Consider the following 18,214-nt stretch of genomic DNA (forward strand, 5'->3'; position numbering starts at 1 on the left):
CTATTTTCCTCTAAATTTTATATTAATTCTAAACGGAAAATGAAAACTCACTCTCAAACTTCTTCCCTACCATTCCTTTCCCTCCAAAAATGCTATAACCAATACATTGTAAACGACATTAATGAAATTTGTGTTTCTTCTATAACATGATATCATCTAGACTATATGGTGTCATCACACTTGTATAAGCAAGAACGGTACCATATCCTTCGAATAACTTTTTATTTGATTGATAATCATATAAAACAGACAAAATTTTAGCCATCTGCATTAAGCTCAAGCTTCCTTCTTTCATGCAAGCCCCTCCGAAAGCACATAGCCAAAAGCACAATTGGCCTCATACTTCTAGATGCATATTCTTTTCATCAACCCTAAATGTTCTTTCCATTTCACATCGTATGTTCAAATAAAAAGAACATGAAGGCATCACAAAACTAACATGTACATGTGGTAAAATATCATCATGCTAAGAAACAAAGAAAGTCCAAGGAGAACAACATGCATACACATTATAAAAAGAACAACAGCATGATTGTGCATACAAAGAGCTAAGTGCATCAAGCCACTCAATGCCCAAACGGCAATTTCGACGACGACTTGCAGAACTGTAAAAAGTTGCATTTCTACAATATACAGAAATTAACTATAACCAAATCATCTACTATGAACAAGGCTTGAATAAAGGAGCAGATAAATAATCTTTTGTCTAAACTAAACAACCATCTAAACACCAGAATACATCACAGCATCCATGGCCAAAACAACCCTATCTACATCTTTCCGACACAAATCCTAAGGGTTAGAACAATCTTTAAACAAGTAGAAAGCAGTGTCAGCTAAAGGCTTTCATACTACACAAAACTGGTACCTCACGACCCATTATAAGATCAGCAAGACTGATAGAAGAGAGACTAGCCAGAGAACAATGACATTGCCTGTCTGAAGTCCAAAGATTGAAGGGCTGAGGGGGGGAACCACATTTCGTCCTTCTTCGGAAGCAGAACTTGTGGCTTGCCACCTTCTTCACCAGCTTGAGGAGGTTGCAGTTCTTTGTTTTTCTTCACAAACTCGAAAAACTCAGCAACTTGGCGTGCATAGCTTCAAAAGGTAATTTAACATATTAGTATGTAAAAGAGATCAAAATTACAAGACAAGCAGATATACATGTGAATATCACATGGAAACATGCTAACATATATACATACACACGTAGATACATATGGATCATCTTCTTAATCTTTCCATGCCTCCCAATATCCATCACAATCGATGAACCAATACACAGTTTCTTATGTCCCTTCTTTCCCCAACACGTAAGAAGGGATATAATTGAAAGGAGTTACATGAACAGAGGAATAACAGATCCACGATGTGAAATTTGAGTTGCGGTGCTCTAAACCAGCCACAATGCGATTTTTTTTAACATAACTATACTACCATGTGCAGCCCGCCTAATGGATTAGTTACAGGAATGTAACAACTAACATACTAATGTATCAAACAATGACACCATGTGCAGCCATGAGCCATATGTACTCTACTATTGAAAGAAGATGAACAACGTTTGCCTTCTTTACTGAGTAGGAAACTGCTTTCAGGATAAGGAGAAAGAACTAAAGATCACGGGACGTAAGATGAGGTCTTATACTTCTTTTTCTTGTTGTTAGATGCTCATCAAGAGGAGAAAGGGAAGGGCAAAAAATATAACTTGTTCAGACAGAAGGCACTCTCATATAGCCACAGCAAGATTCTAAATATACAGAAGGTGGGTGACAAAGCTTGTAAACAAGTGAGAGCAGTCCATAAATACGGTGAGTAAGCAGCCAAAGAGATAAACCAGCAGTCAAGGTAAGACAAAAGAGGGCGTCTTACTCTTTCTTTGCATCAATATCTCTGTTGAAATCAATGTCATTCTCACAGTCCAGAATAAGAGCAGGAACCTGCACAGCGCAAACCAGATTGAATTTGTTTGATTTAATGAATTGCAGTCTTGTTCATTTTTTTCCTTTATTTTTTTTTTGGGGGGGGGGGTGCGTCAAGATTTTGCTAATAATTACCTTCTGAATGCTAGAATGCATGCCAGGACCCTCCAAGAAACATACACGTTCTTTTATAGTAGGATATGAAGTACTGTCCAAGTCGAAGAAAGGCTTACTGACTGACAGAACTTCACGATTTCCACTTTCAAAGGGGAAAAGCCAACTCTCATGCTTTTCATGCAGATCACGAAGATAATCTAAGCTTACACCACCTTCTTCTTCTCTTTTACGTAGCATCATACGCTTATGACACGTGTCAGGGCTCGCTCTAAGGTAGATAAAACCATCAGGAATAAGCCCCGGCAAGCATGAAACAACTGGATCAAACCAAGAGTCATAGATGCTGATTTCCATCTCATTCATCCATTTTGCTTCATGAACTGCCCGTACAAAAACCTATAGTATGCAACAGTGAGAAATATATTTATCCATCTTACACTAACAGCAAATTATTCTCAACTCACAGACAAAACCAATATCAATCATTGCACAGTTCAATAGATTGGTCAAAACTATTGTCATTGTACAAACAATGCTTTCAAGACAACTCATCACCGAATGTTCTTGTTCATAGATTAATCTGACATTACCCCAGATTTGATATATATGGTTTCATCCATGAACAAATCAATAATCAATCATGATCATGTAATAACATGAATCAGCATAATACAGTAATTCACCGTGAGCTTACCATCCTGTCACTGAAGACACTTCTCTCCATCAGCCTCAGGGGTTGGATTCCAGCTGATGAATCTCTCTCTTGCATGACCCTCGTAACAAATACATAATTCTGAAAAGTGTAGGCATACCTCTGCGGGTCAGCATAAAAAGCATCCAGAATATTAAAGTGATCAGGCCCAATATCCTGCCATTTATCAATGGGTTCAGGGACAATCTCAACAAGATCACGTAGCTCAATGGTCTCATTAACTATTCTTTTCAGGAAGGTAGTTTTTCCAACGCTTATATTTCCCTCCACGCAGAGGGTGATTCTATTCTTCTGTGATTTAAAACCGGAATCAGATCCATCCTCCTTTAATTCCTCATCCACGCTCTTTATGATAAAGCTAGTTATACTTTCAGCATGATTTCTGTGAATAATTCCCACTGAACTCTGGAGAAATTCAACCATCGTCTGATTTGACTTGCCAAAGAACTGTTAACAAAAGACCAACAAAGCAAACTCATATCAATAAAAAAAATGAAAGAATTCGGACAACTAACAATGCCAATATACACTAGAAGTACACAGATTTAAGAATCTCATTTCAAAAGCCATATATAAGCACACCAGAATAAAAATGGTGTTTTTAATAAAAAACGAAACCTTGCTTAACAGATGATTAAGGGTCTCAAGTTTAATTAATAACGCCAAAAATCTGGTTGTACACCCATGACCCATCATCCTACCCATCATCTCCCCTCCTCCCATCACAATTTTTTTTAATAAAAAAAAGATCCAACTCAATACGGCCAACCTATACCGTACACCCAAGTGTACCGTACATAGATTTGGACCTACGAATTTCAACAACAGCAACAAGAACCACAACAATATCAATGACAAGAAACAACAACAACGACATAGGTGCCATCAACCCTGCTGTTTAACAGAGTTAAGGAGAGAGAAACATATGCTCAGCCTTATCGTTTACCATTCATGCCTCTGTCAAACTTGCATCATTGATTACAACCAATCTTATTCGCCAAAGGAAAACAAAATTAAGGTCTTATAAGTCAAGATAATCCAGACAAGTTCAGCTTAGAGCTAGTAAGTTCAAAATAGTCTATAATCCAGGGATTATAAATTCAAATCAGAACCCAAAATAAGTTCAGATAACTTCAGTTTAATGCTAATAAGTTCAGCAAGTTTAACATACATTGAAAGTCCATCTATTTCTCCTTTAACATACATTGAAAGTCCATCTAACTTCAGTTTAATGCTAATAAGTTCAGCAAGTTTAAGATACACCCAATCTTAACATACAACAAGTTCAAACTAATTATCAGCCTTTAACAAATCTATATCCCCAACAACAATCCTAAACTCCAAGACGAAAATCCATCTATTTCTCCTCAAAACACACACGACCCACAAATTCTAACATACAACACTGCTACTCCCTCCGTCCCAATTTAGTTGCTACATTTTGACCGCAGGCACACAAACAAGTCACCACATTACCACATTACCACATTACCACATTAACACGTTACCCATTTAACCAATTCACATTACCACATTAACACATTACCCATTTAACCAATTCACATTACCAATAAAAACTACACTATTTTCAACACAAAAAATTAGACAAAAGTACAAAGAATAGAGTAACAAGTAACAACCTTATCTCTATACAGCTGCTTAAGATCAGCAACACCACCAATTCCTTTCTCCACCAACTTCCTCAAATTCCTCGGCCCAACACCTGGTATTGTCAACAAATCGGGGCTCGCCGCAAGCCCGGAAACCGAACCATTCCCAGAACCTCTTGCTCTCCTTTGTGTTTTAGCCGGCTTCTCCTCACCCTCCACCTCAACTTCACCATTTTCTCCCTCCTCATCAACCTCAACCTCATCCACATTCAAACTCTTATTATCATCTCCATCTCCAGCAGCACTCTGCAACCAAGCTAAACGGGACCCACCTCGCATTCCTTTAAGAACATTCCATGGCCTTTGTGGGCCCCTCCCTCTTTCGCCGGAGCACCGGCAACTTCCGCCGGAAAAACCGCGCGCAAGTGAAGGAGTTGCAGAAATTACTGAAGAAGAAGATGAAGAAGATGAAGTGGGAGGAAATTTAACACATGGGTAAAAGTGAAAAGCGGTAGAAAATGAAATCGGCATTAACTCTTGAAGTTTTACAGAGGGTTTAACAGAAATCCCTAGTGGGTAATTTGAGGAGAGAGAAAGTGAAATTAATTTGGGTTTTTTGGGGGTTTTGTAAGGATGATGAGGAGAGAGAAAGTTGGAATCAATTGAAGAAGATGAGCAAAGGAGGAGAGGTGAGCCAGGTGGGCTTCGACGTAGTAGCTTCTGCATTGAAATAACTTAGCATTTCCTGCAAAAAGATAATATTTTGCAGAGAAGAAAAAAAAACCCAGATGAAATTATTTGCAGAAAAAAGGTCCAATTAGAAAGAGAAAGGGCGGGAAGAAGAAGAAGATGATGAAGAAGAAACGTGAAAAAAGGGATGAGGAGGAGAGAGAAAATAAAAAGAGGGGTTTTTGAAGAAGAAGCTAAAAAGAGTAACGGCTGATGTTTAGGGTTTTAGAGGGATTTTAAAATTAGAAATTTCTCTGTACTTTATATTCTAGATTAATAGTAGTGTTAATTTATTTATAAGTAATAGTATATTGTCATAAAATCTCATAATAGTTGTGTTTTGAAAGATGTATTTCCAGAAATTTGGCACATTGAATGAGAGGAGAGAGAGAGAAAAGAGGTCAAAAAGAGAGAAGACAAAGAAGATGGGGGGAAAGAGACAGCGTTGGAATTTCAGATGATGTTGGGGAACATAGATTTTTAAAAACATTTGCTCTTTTTTTTTTTTATAGTAAAACAAATAGTTTCACTTTATTTTACACATTTGAAATCTTGATAGTATCTATAATTAGGGAGAATATTTTAATTTTTTTCACAATATATAAGGAAAGTATAGTTATGTGTGTCTGGTTTGATTCGTATAAATAAGTACATTATCGGTATCGAATCGTTATAAATTTTTTGAATTGTTTTTCCACCAAATAATACCGACAAATCACGAAATTCATCATATACCTTTAATATTTCAGATATTCACCCTATAACTCCGAGTTTTCAAAATTATGCACCATCTACCCTGTTTATAACAGACGTTTAGTCGTTGTTAGCTTCATTTACGATAATACCATTATTAACCCCCTAACCATAAAATCTAAACCCTAACCCAGCCCCACAAATCGAAATTCTTTTTGGATTTAACCGACTCTCTTGAATTATAACGTCGTCTTCGTTACATGTCAACTTATCTAAATTAAGACTAATAATTTGATCAAATTTTATTAATTCTAATTTAATCTTATGTTTATACTTCCTCTGTTTAGAAATAGTTGCACCATTTTCACTTTTCACGCATGCCGATGTATGATTTCAACCATTAATATCTTTAATTATCAATAAGTAAAAATGATAAAAAGTTTATATTAATAAAATTTACATCGAGACAAATCTAACAAGATCCCACATGACTATATTTTTCCTAAAATATAAATCACCAAAGACAATCTAAGTATAAGATGTGAATAGTGCACAAAATAGAAATGATGCAACTATTTCTAAACGGAGGAAGTATTTGGCTAGACTTTGTTACTTCAAAAACTTGATACTTCATATGATAAAGAACAAAATGTAAGGACTGGGTGATAATGAATTCATTAGAAGTTTTATACTTTTTGTGTTTTATTACTTTTACCATTTTACGGTGGGAAATACGGAGGAAGACTGGTTAGGAGGGAAACCCATGTAAAAGGAGGGAATCCCTGATATGAGGTCAGTTTTATATAGGGCTGGCAAAAACTGACCCAACCTGAAACTGACCTGAAAATTTCGGGTTTGGGTTGAGATTTTCGACCTGAAAAAAAAATAGGTCGACCCAACCCGACCTGAAAATATAATGGGTTAGGTTAAGGTTGATCTTTTCAACCTGAAAATAACCCGAAATGACATGATTTAAAAATAACTTATATTTATGTTAGGTTAGCCTTTAGCCGGTTAGGTTATAATATTGGGCCAAGCCCAACTCACTTCTCCTGAAAATTCCGTCTTTGAATAGTGAAACTTAAACATGTTACATGTACATTACCTTTTTTTAATTAAGTTGGCAGTTTTTCGATCATTGGATATTTATATTTTTATTTCATGTCATTTTGGGTCGTTTTGGGTCAACTCGAAAAATATAAGGTCGGGTTTGGGTTGAGATTTTCAACCTGAAATATAAATCAGGTCAGGTTTTGGTCAGGGGTAAGTGACCTGAAATACAAAGCAGGTCAACCTGAAACTGACCCAACCCGATCTGATTGTCAACCCTAGTTTTATACTTCCTATGTTTTACTAAAAATGAAAGAATGAGAGAGAGGTGGTAGCTCAATGGAGTACCACTCTATTCCATGGTTTGAATTCTCACAACAATATATTAGGGATTTCACTTGTGGTGGCAGTGGACCTTTAGGCTTGTTGTCTTCTGTATTGTTTAGCCGTGCATATAACTTCTAAGGGGGTGTTTGGTATGAATACCGTAAACGGAATGGAAAGGATTTTGATAAGAAGGGGAAAAGGTAATAATAAGTGTTACCCTTATTAGTTGTTTGGTATCCTAATGGATAGAAACAAATATAATCCACTCCTTTTCCTCTTGTTTGAGAGTGAAACGTTATTTGTTTCCTTAGGTTTTTGAGTGGAAACAACTTGGGGGGATGTGTTTCCCTCAAGTAACGGTAATTGTTACTTTACACACTAACCAAACAACTAGAAACGGATTTTGTTCTTTGATTCGATTTCTTTTGTGAAAAAACATGATACCAAACACCCCCTAAGTGTGTGTGGCTTACAGGCTAGTAGTTTAGCATAAAACAGTATTCAGATTAATCATCTTTTCTGATAAATAAAAAACAAAAAAGGGAGGAATTATGATACTAGGATATTGTCTTGAACCTAAACCTAAAGTAATTTTATATGCTTAACCAGTAAACCACTCATAAAGCTAGGTCCACCGTGTCCATGTTGGTCTTTCCAAATTTTATACTTCCTCCGTTTTTTTTAGATGTTACACTTTCTATTTTAGGAAGTTTTAAATTAGATGTTACACTTTTATTTTGGGTAATAACTTCTCTCTATCTCTCTCCTATCACATGTTCACATGGGACCCTTTTGTTTTTCATCCTCTCTATCTCTCTCCTCTCCAAAAATCACCTAGGAGTCCGTGATTTGAAAAGTGTAACATCTAATAAAAAACGGAGGAAGTAGAAACATTTATAAGTGGGCTGAATATTTTATCTGGGCTATAATATTTTATTTGGGCTGATTTAAGTGCTACACTCGTGCAGCCCCTGGTATGAGTTCAGGGTCACCGTAAAAGGGCGAAACACTTTTTGATGGTTGATCAGCATGAGCTGCAGTATGCATTGAACTTGAAGCAAGAAAGACATGTTGGCGAGGAGATTAAAAAAGCCACAAAAATTATTGCATATAGTATTTGGTGGGATTTGGGAATATGGGATGTATGCTGTTATGTGAGTCTTTAAGTGTGATGTTATACAATTTTACATATGATTACTAATAGTTTATGACTTTATGCAATATGTTCACGAGCATATCCGGAGTACTTTATAACTAAACTTGCTGGATCTGGAAGTGGTGGGTAATAACTCATATCGTAACTTCAAACATTACAACCTACTTATCTTTAGGAGTAGAGATTTCCTTATATCCCAGTACTTTGAAGCGACAATAGTGGACTTGTGTAATCGGGTTAGTTGATTTGTGAGAAGTGCTGGTGTAGTAATGTCATTTTTCTTACCAAGGGTTTCTCCGGTTGAGATCCAAAAAAAATAATATCTGAATTACTTTATCATCTACAGGATGCAAATTTACAACGATGCTGATATTATCGTATTAGGAGAAAAAAAGTTAATTGAAAATGGAACATTATGCTCCATCATCATCATAATCATGATTGTATTTTCCAGTCTCTCAGGCACATCTTTGGTTGATAATATTTTTGATATAGGCTCCGTTTGATAGGGCGTAACACGTTTTTTCGGAAAACTGTTTTTATCTATTTTCAGTTTTACATTGTTTGGTTGGCAAAAGAGTGTAAAACCATTTTTCCTTGGAGTACTTTGATATAATTTTCGTTTTTTGAAGCTGAAACTTTCACTTTCAACGGCTGTTGTGATTATTGCTCATGATCTATTCTTTTAAGCTAAATTTAAGTTTAGCATAAATAAATCAAGTTAACCCAGAAGTAACCTGAGTTCAATAAGACAAGTTGAGAAGAACAAAGCCTTCTTATCGACCTTGAACATAACTTATCGGAATTAAGTGCAAAGTACAAGCATATAGTACTTCCTCATGAGTCATGGGTCATGGCTCATGCTGTTTAATAATCTAACGAGGAAAGATTTTAGTTCAATCAAACAAGTTGAGAAGAACAGAGCCTTACGCTTATTGAACTTGAACATAACTTATCGGAATTAAGTGCAAAATACAAGCATATAGTACTTCCTCATGAGTCATGGCTCATGCTGTTTAATTAACAATCTGACGAGGAAAAATTTGAGTCTTGAGTGAATTATTCATCACAACAGTAAACTCTTGTTTCTCAGATAATTCAACCTCATATCCATCTACAACTCTCCATTCAAACTTCCAAACCAAATTAGCCACATAATATTCAAGATGAAACATGGCTAATTGAAATGCAGGACATATTCTTCTTCCTACCCCAAATGGCATCATCTTTATCTCCTTACTTCCAGTTATGTCAAATTCTTCCACCTTATTATCGCTTGATAAAAATCTTTCGGGTTCGAATTCCATCGGATCATCCCACACTTTTGCATCCCAACCCATCTCTGCAATTGTGAAGAACACAATAGCATTTTCAGGAATAGTATATCCACCCAAATCCACCTTTCGAGTCACTGCATGAGGCAAAGAAAAATAACTTGGTGGATGCCTTCTAAGTCCCTCTAATACAACAGCTTTAAGATACTTCATCTTAGACACTTGTTTCTCGTTCACTTCATCAACTTCTAATACTCCGACTACTCGTTGAATCTCTTGATATAGCTTATCTTGTACTTTCGGGTACTTAACAAGATTAGCCATAATCCATTCTAATGCTGTCGAAGTTGTGTCAGTTCCTGCATTAAGGAATTCGGAACAGATTGTTACCATTTCTTCTTCACTTAGCTTCCTCTTTCTTCTTCTATTACTGTTATTAGTAGTAGTAGTCGTAGTAGTAGTAGTAGTTGCAGTAGTAGTAGTATCCTCTGGCTCTGAGAGTTGCAAAGTAAACAAAGTGTCGACATAAGCAGCAATGATACTTGTGTTATCATCTTGTGACTGAGCTTGAAGCAACTTCTTTCGAGCTCTGATGATGGGAATTAGCACCTCGTCGCGTTTCTTCTTTAACTCGTAGACCTCCGCCCAACGATTAGGGAGTAACATACGGGTGATCCAAGGCAAGCAATCGAGAACTAGGAAGCGATTAAAGGTTGTTAATAGTCGGTGTTGGATTGCCTCGATTTCTCTAATTTTAGACTCCTCTAACTTTTGTCCAAAACACATAAACACTAGTAAATTGAACACTGCAAAACGAAAGTGGTCATTCACCTCGATGGCACACTGATTCGATGCACCACTAGACCTCATAATGCGGGCTAGGAGGTTGTCGAGGACCCATTTTCGAGCATTCGAGAAGCCATTGGGTTGAGATGGGTGCAAAAAATGGGTTAGATTGCGGCGTAGGACATTCCAAGTGTGCCCATAATTGGCTGTGTTGATGTTATGTTGGTTGCTTGTGAGGATTTTTGTAGTAGGGAGGCAAAAAGGCCGGTTAGAAAATAAAGCACCATGTTGTATAAGGGCTTGGTGTGCTAGAGAAGTATTGGAAATGAATATAAGTGGATGTGACAATATGGGTATGGTGATGATCGGGCCGAGCTTCGAGTGAAGTACTCGAAGCCCAGCCCGAACTTCTATAGTTGTTTTTTGGAGCCATAAAAGACTACTTATGATGGGTACACCCGGAGCTTTTGGAGGCAATTTAGATGTGGAGTTGAATGAGAGGAAAGGTTTGAGCATTAGGAGGAGTCCAACAATGCTTAATGTTACCATTATTACTAACCACAACAATGAATCCATGTCTAATTTGTTTCACTTGTTTGTGTACTTAGTAGATCTCTTTTTAATTGTTATGTATTTATAGTATACAATATGCATGTAGCAACTAATAAATGTAGCGTGGATTCCAAAGGTACTTATTAATCATAGATCATGTAGGTATGAGTCTAATGATAGGAGTATTCAGTTATAACATATAATAATGAGATTTGTTTGGACGAAAAGAGTAGACACGAATACGAGTTTAAGACACATATCAACATTTAAAAAATCTATAAGAAACTCATTCAAAAACAAAAAAACTCTTTAAGGAATTAGGTAGCACCAAACTTGAAAAATTTGTTAGAATGGGAAAGAATAGGAACATGAAGCATGTCAACATTTTTCCAATTTATTAATTTAGGATTTAGGTAGCCAACCGATCGAATTAATGATATATGTAGGATTTGATGTAGTAAGCCACTGGGTTAATACATGGATTAGAGTCTATCAATAATAGTATTTCGAAACCATGGCATATTAAAGAAATATGATATTTTACTATTGAAAATAGTTTGTCAAAAATGACTTTATTTGTTTTTTTACCCCCTTTCGAGAATTCGTGGTAAGATGAATTTCTTCTGGGCTACCCTTGCATAGGACCATTCACCCAGAGACCCAACAAGCTCCAACCCCCCTCCCCAACAATATTGAAATTTTTGCTCCACCAAGATTTGAACCTTGGTCTCCCATGTAGAAAATAGGAAGGCATATCATTAAACCCATTCACCCAAGGATCCGTGGTAAACGATTTTATTTGTTACAGAACAGTTCTTGTGAAGAAAACACTGTATAACTTCTGTATGAGAAAACAACTGATATGTAATGTACGGCCATAAGTTGGTAAATTGAATTGGGCTTCAACAAAACTTGATCATATTAGTACATGGTTGGAAAATTTCCAATTCATCTATGAGATGGACAAAGAAGGTGCACGGTTTCAGTTGCATAGAGTGCCCACCCTTGTGTTAGTTAGAGAGCCTTGCTTTTTTTTTTTTTTTTGACATCAGAAAGTAGACTTTAGTTAGTTAGAGTGCCCACCCTTGCTGGTGGAGTGATTGGTGATCCATAAAGTAGATTTTGCTTGCTGAGTAGAAGGAGGCACTTAGAGGTACTAACGAAGAACAATAAGACGATTTTTTAGAATCCATACTTGTTGTCAAAGGACCAACTCAACCAAAAGGTTAAGCTGATGGTTGAGGCCCCAGGAATATATCTATACTCTATCACGCCCCCTCACGCAAGAGCCCTTTGGGCTTGAAGTGTGGATGCAGCAAAGGCCTCCCTCATACCTGGCGCGAAATATTCCACTGAGAAATGAGGGGTGGATGAGATTCGAACCCGTGACCTTTTTGTCATGCGGGCTCTTGATACCATGTCAAAGAACCAACTCAACCAAAAGCTTAAGCTGATGGTTGAGGCCCCAGGTTTATATCTATACTCTATCACTTATGACCCGATCTTCTGAGGTCAAACTTGGAGCTTGTTTACACTGATCATACCTTTCAACAGGGAAGTGTCTCGTCTCTATTGGAATATGGTAGTCTGTCGTCGTACAACAATCTATGTTAGAGAGCTTTGTTGAAGCTAGTTTTTTGTACTGAAAGTAAATAATATCTTGTGAGTTAGTTGTGTCAGTATGGAACTATAGTTTAGTATCCTTGCGTCGTGAGTAATTGTCTCTTTGTTACATGCACTTGGCTACTTGATTCCTCGTTTTATTTAGTTAAATTTCTTTCCATACAACCACACATAACTTGCTTGAGTTCACATATTACCTCAAAAATATCCTACAATTAGTATCAAGAACTACACGGTGTGTTATGTTTTATAAGGACCAATTATTGGTCGGACATCGATATATATCACCACAGTTAAAACTGTAAAATTCTTAATTTGAAAAATCTAGAAACAATGTAATCTTGAAAAATCTTGATAAGTATATTGTACATGTGGAATTAGGTGCAAGACACTAGAATTATGATTTTTAATGATATCAAAAGAAAACTAGTTAGACTAACCAACCTATGCGATAGAGATATCTAGAACTTATTAGACATAACTTATTAGAGCATGATAGGGAAAGTCGGCTAATTAAAATGTGCCGACATGATTCCTATATATACCATGTTCTATAGTTTTGAGAGTAATGAGAAGAAAAAAAACACCTCATCCACATTAGCATCATTCCTCTCATTAATCTTCTGCCTAATCTATACAAATACATTAAAAGGTGTTTATAAATAAAGAACAGTATCACGTGACGCTCTTCCTAATTTTATGGACATTCATTTTTTTTGGTGAACATGCGTATTTTAAATAAATTACGAAGTCATGAAAGTTTTACAATCCGCAAGGAAATTGTTCATAATATAACTAGGGGGGTAGGGAAAATCCTAGTTACATTCATACTATCCGCATTACTTCTACATGCTTTAGCGAGTCCATCTGCAACCATGTTAAGTGTCCGGCTACAATGTTTAATCTTCACTCCCGGAAGATCCTTCCACAACTTTCTGCATTCACATAAGTCACTCAAATAATTGTCAGCATAACCATCATAATTATCTAGGAGGTTAATCATTCGTACGCAATCCGAAAATAAGGTAGCCGTATGGATGTTCTGTTCCTTAGCAATTTGTAGACTCAGTTTAATGACCCTTAATTCCGCAAGACTATTATCTCTAGCAAAGGTTCGTTGACTAAATCCCACCTTCCATTCACCCTTCCTATTTCGAATAACCCCCCCCCCCCCAGCCCAGTAGGCTCATGAATACTCACAAAAGATGCATCAACGTATATGGCAATATCTACGATCTCTCGGGTGATAGAAGTTCTTGGACCTTCCTCCTGTCTAGTGTGGTTCCCTCTCTTAGCCCGAAAACTTGCAAGGATAAGAGCACGTTGGATGATGGTGTTTGATATTTCAACCATCCATTTGTTCTCTAGTCAAAGACTACTTGACTCAAGTCAAGCTCTTAGACAAGAAAAAGTGTCTAAACTTATTGATTATGCTAAGGAATGTTGTAATGTAGGAGAAGCAATTGATGTTGGTGGAGTAGCATTTACAACTTCGCTTAATTTGTTGTCGAACACGTTCTTTTCGTTCGATTTGGCTAGTTATAATTCTAGTGATTCAGGGGAGTTTAAGGAGCTTGTTTGGAAGATTATGGAGGAGATTGGAAAGCCGAATTTGGCTGATTGTTTTCCTATGTTGAGATTCTTAAGTGTGCTTAGTGTTAATTACAAGGTTATGGTTTATGGGAATAGATTAAATGATGTTTTTGAGGATATTATACAAAAAAGGTTGATAAGTTCTACTGCTGATAAAATTGGTGGTGATGTTTTGGACACCCTTCTTAGACTCATGAAAGAGAATGAATCTGAGTCAAGTCTTGATGATATTAAGCATCTTCTCTCATTTTTTTTTTTTGATAGTTAAACACTCAATTTCATTAATCATGTAAGAGGAATAATAACCTCTAACTCAAGCAAGGTATCCCTTCCTGAGAAGGAAACTTTCATAGTGACAAGCACACCCTGGATTGAGGAGGAGATTACAACATTCCTTAGCATAATCAATAAGTTTAGACACTTTTTCTTGTTTAAGAGCTTGACTTGAGTCAAGTCTTTGACTAGAGAACAAATGGATGGTTGAAATTTTTCTTAAAGCCCGCCATTTCGGACCAACAGGCAACCATGCCATGGAGAATTTGTCGTGCCCATTTGCACGTACCGCCGCAGAAACATGCCTACTAGAGAGTGTAAGGTCATGTTTTTGGAACATTTCTTTAGCTACTATAGATGAAGATACAACAATAGTTGATATGCTTCCGAATTTAAGAGACATTAAAGGGCCATAAGTTTTAGCTAGATTAGCTAAGGAGTGGTGAGGTTTATCCCCAAGATGAGGCAAGTTTCCTAAGATTGGTATTGGTTTAGGCCCTGGAGGAAGCCTTGCATTATTATTTGTGGTGAATGTTGGATTGAGCTTAAAAACATAGAAGTACAATAAAGCAAAGAAAATAGGGAGTAGAATCAAAAATAATGTTGTGTAATAATCCATTGTATTTGTTAATTATGGATGTGTATTAGTGTATTAATAGATTAACGTGTGATGACTGGCTTTATATAATTAGTGATCTCTATTCAAAAAAAATATAATTAGTGATCTAGTAAGTAGGTGAGTACTATTATATCCTTGTCACTAAGTTCATCAGCATTGTTAGCCAAAAGAAAACGAATTTTTTCCTTGGATAATGCAAAAGTGGGTTTTAATTCCCAAAATATGCCCAAAAAAATAAAAATTCCCTGCGTACCGTCCACGTAGGATGGCACGCGAGAATTTTTTTTTCTAATTTACGTAAAACCGCTACTTGAAGTAGCGGTTTACAAGTGCCGAGAATTTTTTTTTTTTCAACTTAAGTAAAACCGCTACTTGAAGTAGCGGTTTACAAAAAAAAAAAATGTTGTGTAAACCGCTACTTCAAGTAGCGGTTCATTAATCAAGTTGAGTTTGATATGTGTTTGGAACATTTTGCCCAAGTAAACCGCTACTCAGAGAAGCGGTTTATATTTATAAACCGCTACTTTGAGTAGCGGTTTATAAATAAAATAAACCGCTACTCTGAGTAGCGGTTACCTAGGATAAAACAAAAAAAAAAGTTTCTCGCGTGCCGTCCTACTTGGACGGTACGCAGGGAATTTTTATTTTTTTTGGACATATTTTGGGAATCAAAACCCACTTTTACATTATTCAAGAAAAAAAATTCAAAAGAAAACAATAGTGGAAAAGATGAATTAAGCATTAAAACCAATTGATGATTTTGATGTCATACATGTATAAGCATTACACATTTTAGCTCTAGTCCTTGTTATTATACATGTAATAGTTGGTCAAATTACTAAAGTGAAAGAAGAGAAACAAAAGAGGGCTGCAAATGTTCACAGTCTCAAGTTTTGAGAGCATCTCACTCTAGAAGTTAGAGGGAGAGAAAAAAAAACAAAAAGTGTAAAAAGAAAAAAACCTCAAGGGAACCACTTTTCACAGCTAAACACAACCAAAAAAATTGATTCTTCCTATCACCATGAACCAGCAAGATCATATTAACCTAGCTCATGAACAAAACTTCATGCTGCGACGCATGGGGCCTAGAATATCTGCCCAAGATGGTGATCTAACACCAGAAGATCCAGATGTCGTCTTCCAATGGAAATTTCACGCAACCACGTTGACATTGTTATGGCGAACTCTACGGGACACAATGCTACTCCATATGTTTCTCCAGTTTTCACACCATTATACACAAACAAAATCATTGGTCTAAAAAGAGTGGAACGCAATCCGAAAATAAGGTAGCAGTATGGATGTTCTGTTCCTTAGCAATTTGTATGTAGACCCAGTTTAATGGCCCTTAATTCCGCAAGACTATTATCTCTAGCAAAGGTTCGTTGACTAAATCCCACCTCCCATTCACCCTTCCTATTCCGAATAACCCCCGAGCCCAGTAGGCTCATGAATACTCACAAAAGATGCATCAACGTATATGGCAATATCTACGATCTCTCGGGTGGTAGAAGTTCTTGGACCCTCCTCCTGTTTAGTGTGCTTCCCTCTCTTAGCCCGAAAACTTGCAAGGATAAGAGCACGTTGGATGATGGTGTTTGATATTTATGGATATTCTACTCTCTGTAAAACATATACTATATAAAAAAAATTAGTAATTGCATTGTATAGGGTTTGATCCGACTTCAAGTTTATATGCCGAAGTCGTAATAATAAGACAAAGTGACATTTAGTGTTATTATCTTAAAGTACAATATTAATAAATAATTTTTTTCTTATATACCCGAGGTCCCGAAGCATATCCCGAGCATAATAACTAGTACTTTTCCATCTAAAAGATGGTGGTCTAGAACAGCAGTGCGAGGTAAATTTCTAGTGAAAGTATTGGGCCAGACCGTCTGACGTATTGTCTACTGTCAGACGGGCTGAGCCCAATACATCTTCTCTCTGCTTCACTTTTTAGGTCACATTCTCCCTCCTCTTTCTTCTTCTTCTTCTTTGGATTTTTACAACTGCATCATTTGTCTTGCAAATACAACTACATTCCCTGTTAAAGCCGGCGAAACAATTCTCCTGCGGATCATCAATGCTGCACTCAATCAACAACTCTTTTTCGCAATTGCTAACCACCAGATGACAGTCGTAGAAGCAGATGCAGCTTACACCAAACCCTTCACCACTAACGTTGTCATGATTGGCCCAGGACAAACAACCAATGTCCTTATTACAGCGAACAGCCACCAGACCGCCTACTACATAGCAGCTACAGCCTATTCCATGTAAAAACTTTTCACAAAGCTCAAGAAATAGAATTCCTCCACCTTCTAGGAGTCTTTCTAGTTTGGTCTGCAACTGGTTGATCAGAACTATCATCATGAGTATCCAAGAGGAATGAAGAAGGAGGAGAAAGTGAGAGAAATCAAAGGTTAGTGTTTTATTTTCTTTTCAGTTTGACTTTGTTTTCTTTCAGTTGGACTTTGTTTTCTTTCAGTTGGACTTTGTTTTCTTTCAGTTGGACTTTGTGTTCTTTCAGTTGGACTTTGTTTTCTTTCAGTTGAACTTTCTTTTCTTTCAGTTGGACTTTCTTTTCTTTCAGTTAGACTTTCTTTTCTTTCAGTTAGACTTTCTTTTCTTTCAGTTGGACCAACTGAAAGAAATAATGGACTAACTGAAACAAAATGAAGACTACCTGAAGAAAAATGTAGACTACCTGAAAAAGAATAAAGACCAACTGAAACCCAAGTAAGTCTAACTGAAGCACAAAAACCTACTGAAAAATAAAGAAGACTAACTGAAAACAAAATGAAGACTACCTGAAAAAAAATTGGAACCACCTGATAAACAATGAAGACTACCTGAAAAAAAATTGGAACCATCTGAAAGTCGTCCGACCAAGATTATGGTCGGACGAGTCCGACACAATACGTTCTCAAATTTCTATTAATGCACAATGTGGGATTGTGGAGTTTGTTGATCTGGTAGACTAGGACCAATTAGGGTGCGTTCTCTTCAACTTATTGGCCCTGAACTTATCTGAACTAAACTTATTGAACCTGAACTGAATTGATAAAACTTATTAAACTTGATTGGCCTGATTCAACTTATTGGACCTGATTGAACATGATTGGAACTTATTGGACCTGATTGAAACTTATTGACCTTATTGAAACTTATTAGA

General features: G+C 36.6%; 4 protein-coding genes across 4 annotated transcripts; 1 reads left to right on the top strand and 3 right to left on the bottom strand.

Annotated features, from left to right (window-relative positions):
• Window positions 1–659: 659 nt before the first annotated feature.
• Window positions 660–5,363, bottom strand: LOC104895792 (hypothetical protein). The gene is made up of 5 exons (XM_010682440.4): window positions 4,392–5,363; window positions 2,734–3,198; window positions 2,058–2,435; window positions 1,873–1,940; window positions 660–1,098 (listed from the first exon to the last, which is right to left on the bottom strand). The coding sequence occupies exons 1-5, from the start codon at window positions 5,085–5,087 to the stop codon at window positions 912–914; spliced, it is 1,794 nt and encodes a 597-aa protein (XP_010680742.2). The 5' UTR covers window positions 5,088–5,363; the 3' UTR covers window positions 660–911.
• A 3,734-nt stretch (window positions 5,364–9,097) lies between these two features.
• Window positions 9,098–10,460, bottom strand: LOC104890018 (cytochrome P450 89A2). The gene has a single exon (XM_048647930.2). The coding sequence runs from the start codon at window positions 10,458–10,460 to the stop codon at window positions 9,333–9,335; it is 1,128 nt and encodes a 375-aa protein (XP_048503887.1). The 3' UTR covers window positions 9,098–9,332.
• A 3,310-nt stretch (window positions 10,461–13,770) lies between these two features.
• Window positions 13,771–14,412, top strand: LOC125499348 (inactive cytochrome P450 76AD1-like). Its single transcript, XM_048647929.1, has one exon. The coding sequence runs from the start codon at window positions 13,771–13,773 to the stop codon at window positions 14,410–14,412; it is 642 nt and encodes a 213-aa protein (XP_048503886.1).
• A 45-nt stretch (window positions 14,413–14,457) lies between these two features.
• LOC125499347 (inactive cytochrome P450 76AD1-like) lies at window positions 14,458–15,036 on the bottom strand. Its single transcript, XM_048647925.1, has one exon. The coding sequence runs from the start codon at window positions 15,034–15,036 to the stop codon at window positions 14,458–14,460; it is 579 nt and encodes a 192-aa protein (XP_048503882.1).
• Window positions 15,037–18,214: the final 3,178 nt, after the last annotated feature.

This window comes from Beta vulgaris, chromosome 1, assembly GCF_026745355.1.
Source record: "Beta vulgaris subsp. vulgaris cultivar EL10 chromosome 1, EL10.2, whole genome shotgun sequence".
Lineage (NCBI taxonomy): Eukaryota > Viridiplantae > Streptophyta > Magnoliopsida > Caryophyllales > Amaranthaceae > Beta > Beta vulgaris.

Bases quoted from the DNA above. Each gene is read 5' to 3' on its own strand.
- LOC104890018 (XM_048647930.2), bottom strand. From the start codon at position 10,460: ATGAGGTCTAGTGGTGCATCGAATCAGTGTGCCATCGAGGTGAATGAC.
- LOC104895792 (XM_010682440.4), bottom strand. From the start codon at position 5,087: ATGCAGAAGCTACTACGTCGAAGCCCACCTGGCTCACCTCTCCTCCTT. The intron at 1,941-2,057 runs GTAATTATTAGC...TGCGCTGTGCAG, and splicing joins TGCATTCTAGCATTCAGAAG to GTTCCTGCTCTTATTCTGGA. The intron at 1,099-1,872 runs GTAAGACGCCCT...TACCTTTTGAAG, and splicing joins GATATTGATGCAAAGAAAGA to CTATGCACGCCAAGTTGCTG.
- LOC125499348 (XM_048647929.1), top strand. From the start codon at position 13,771: ATGGCAATATCTACGATCTCTCGGGTGATAGAAGTTCTTGGACCTTCC.
- LOC125499347 (XM_048647925.1), bottom strand. From the start codon at position 15,036: ATGGATTATTACACAACATTATTTTTGATTCTACTCCCTATTTTCTTT.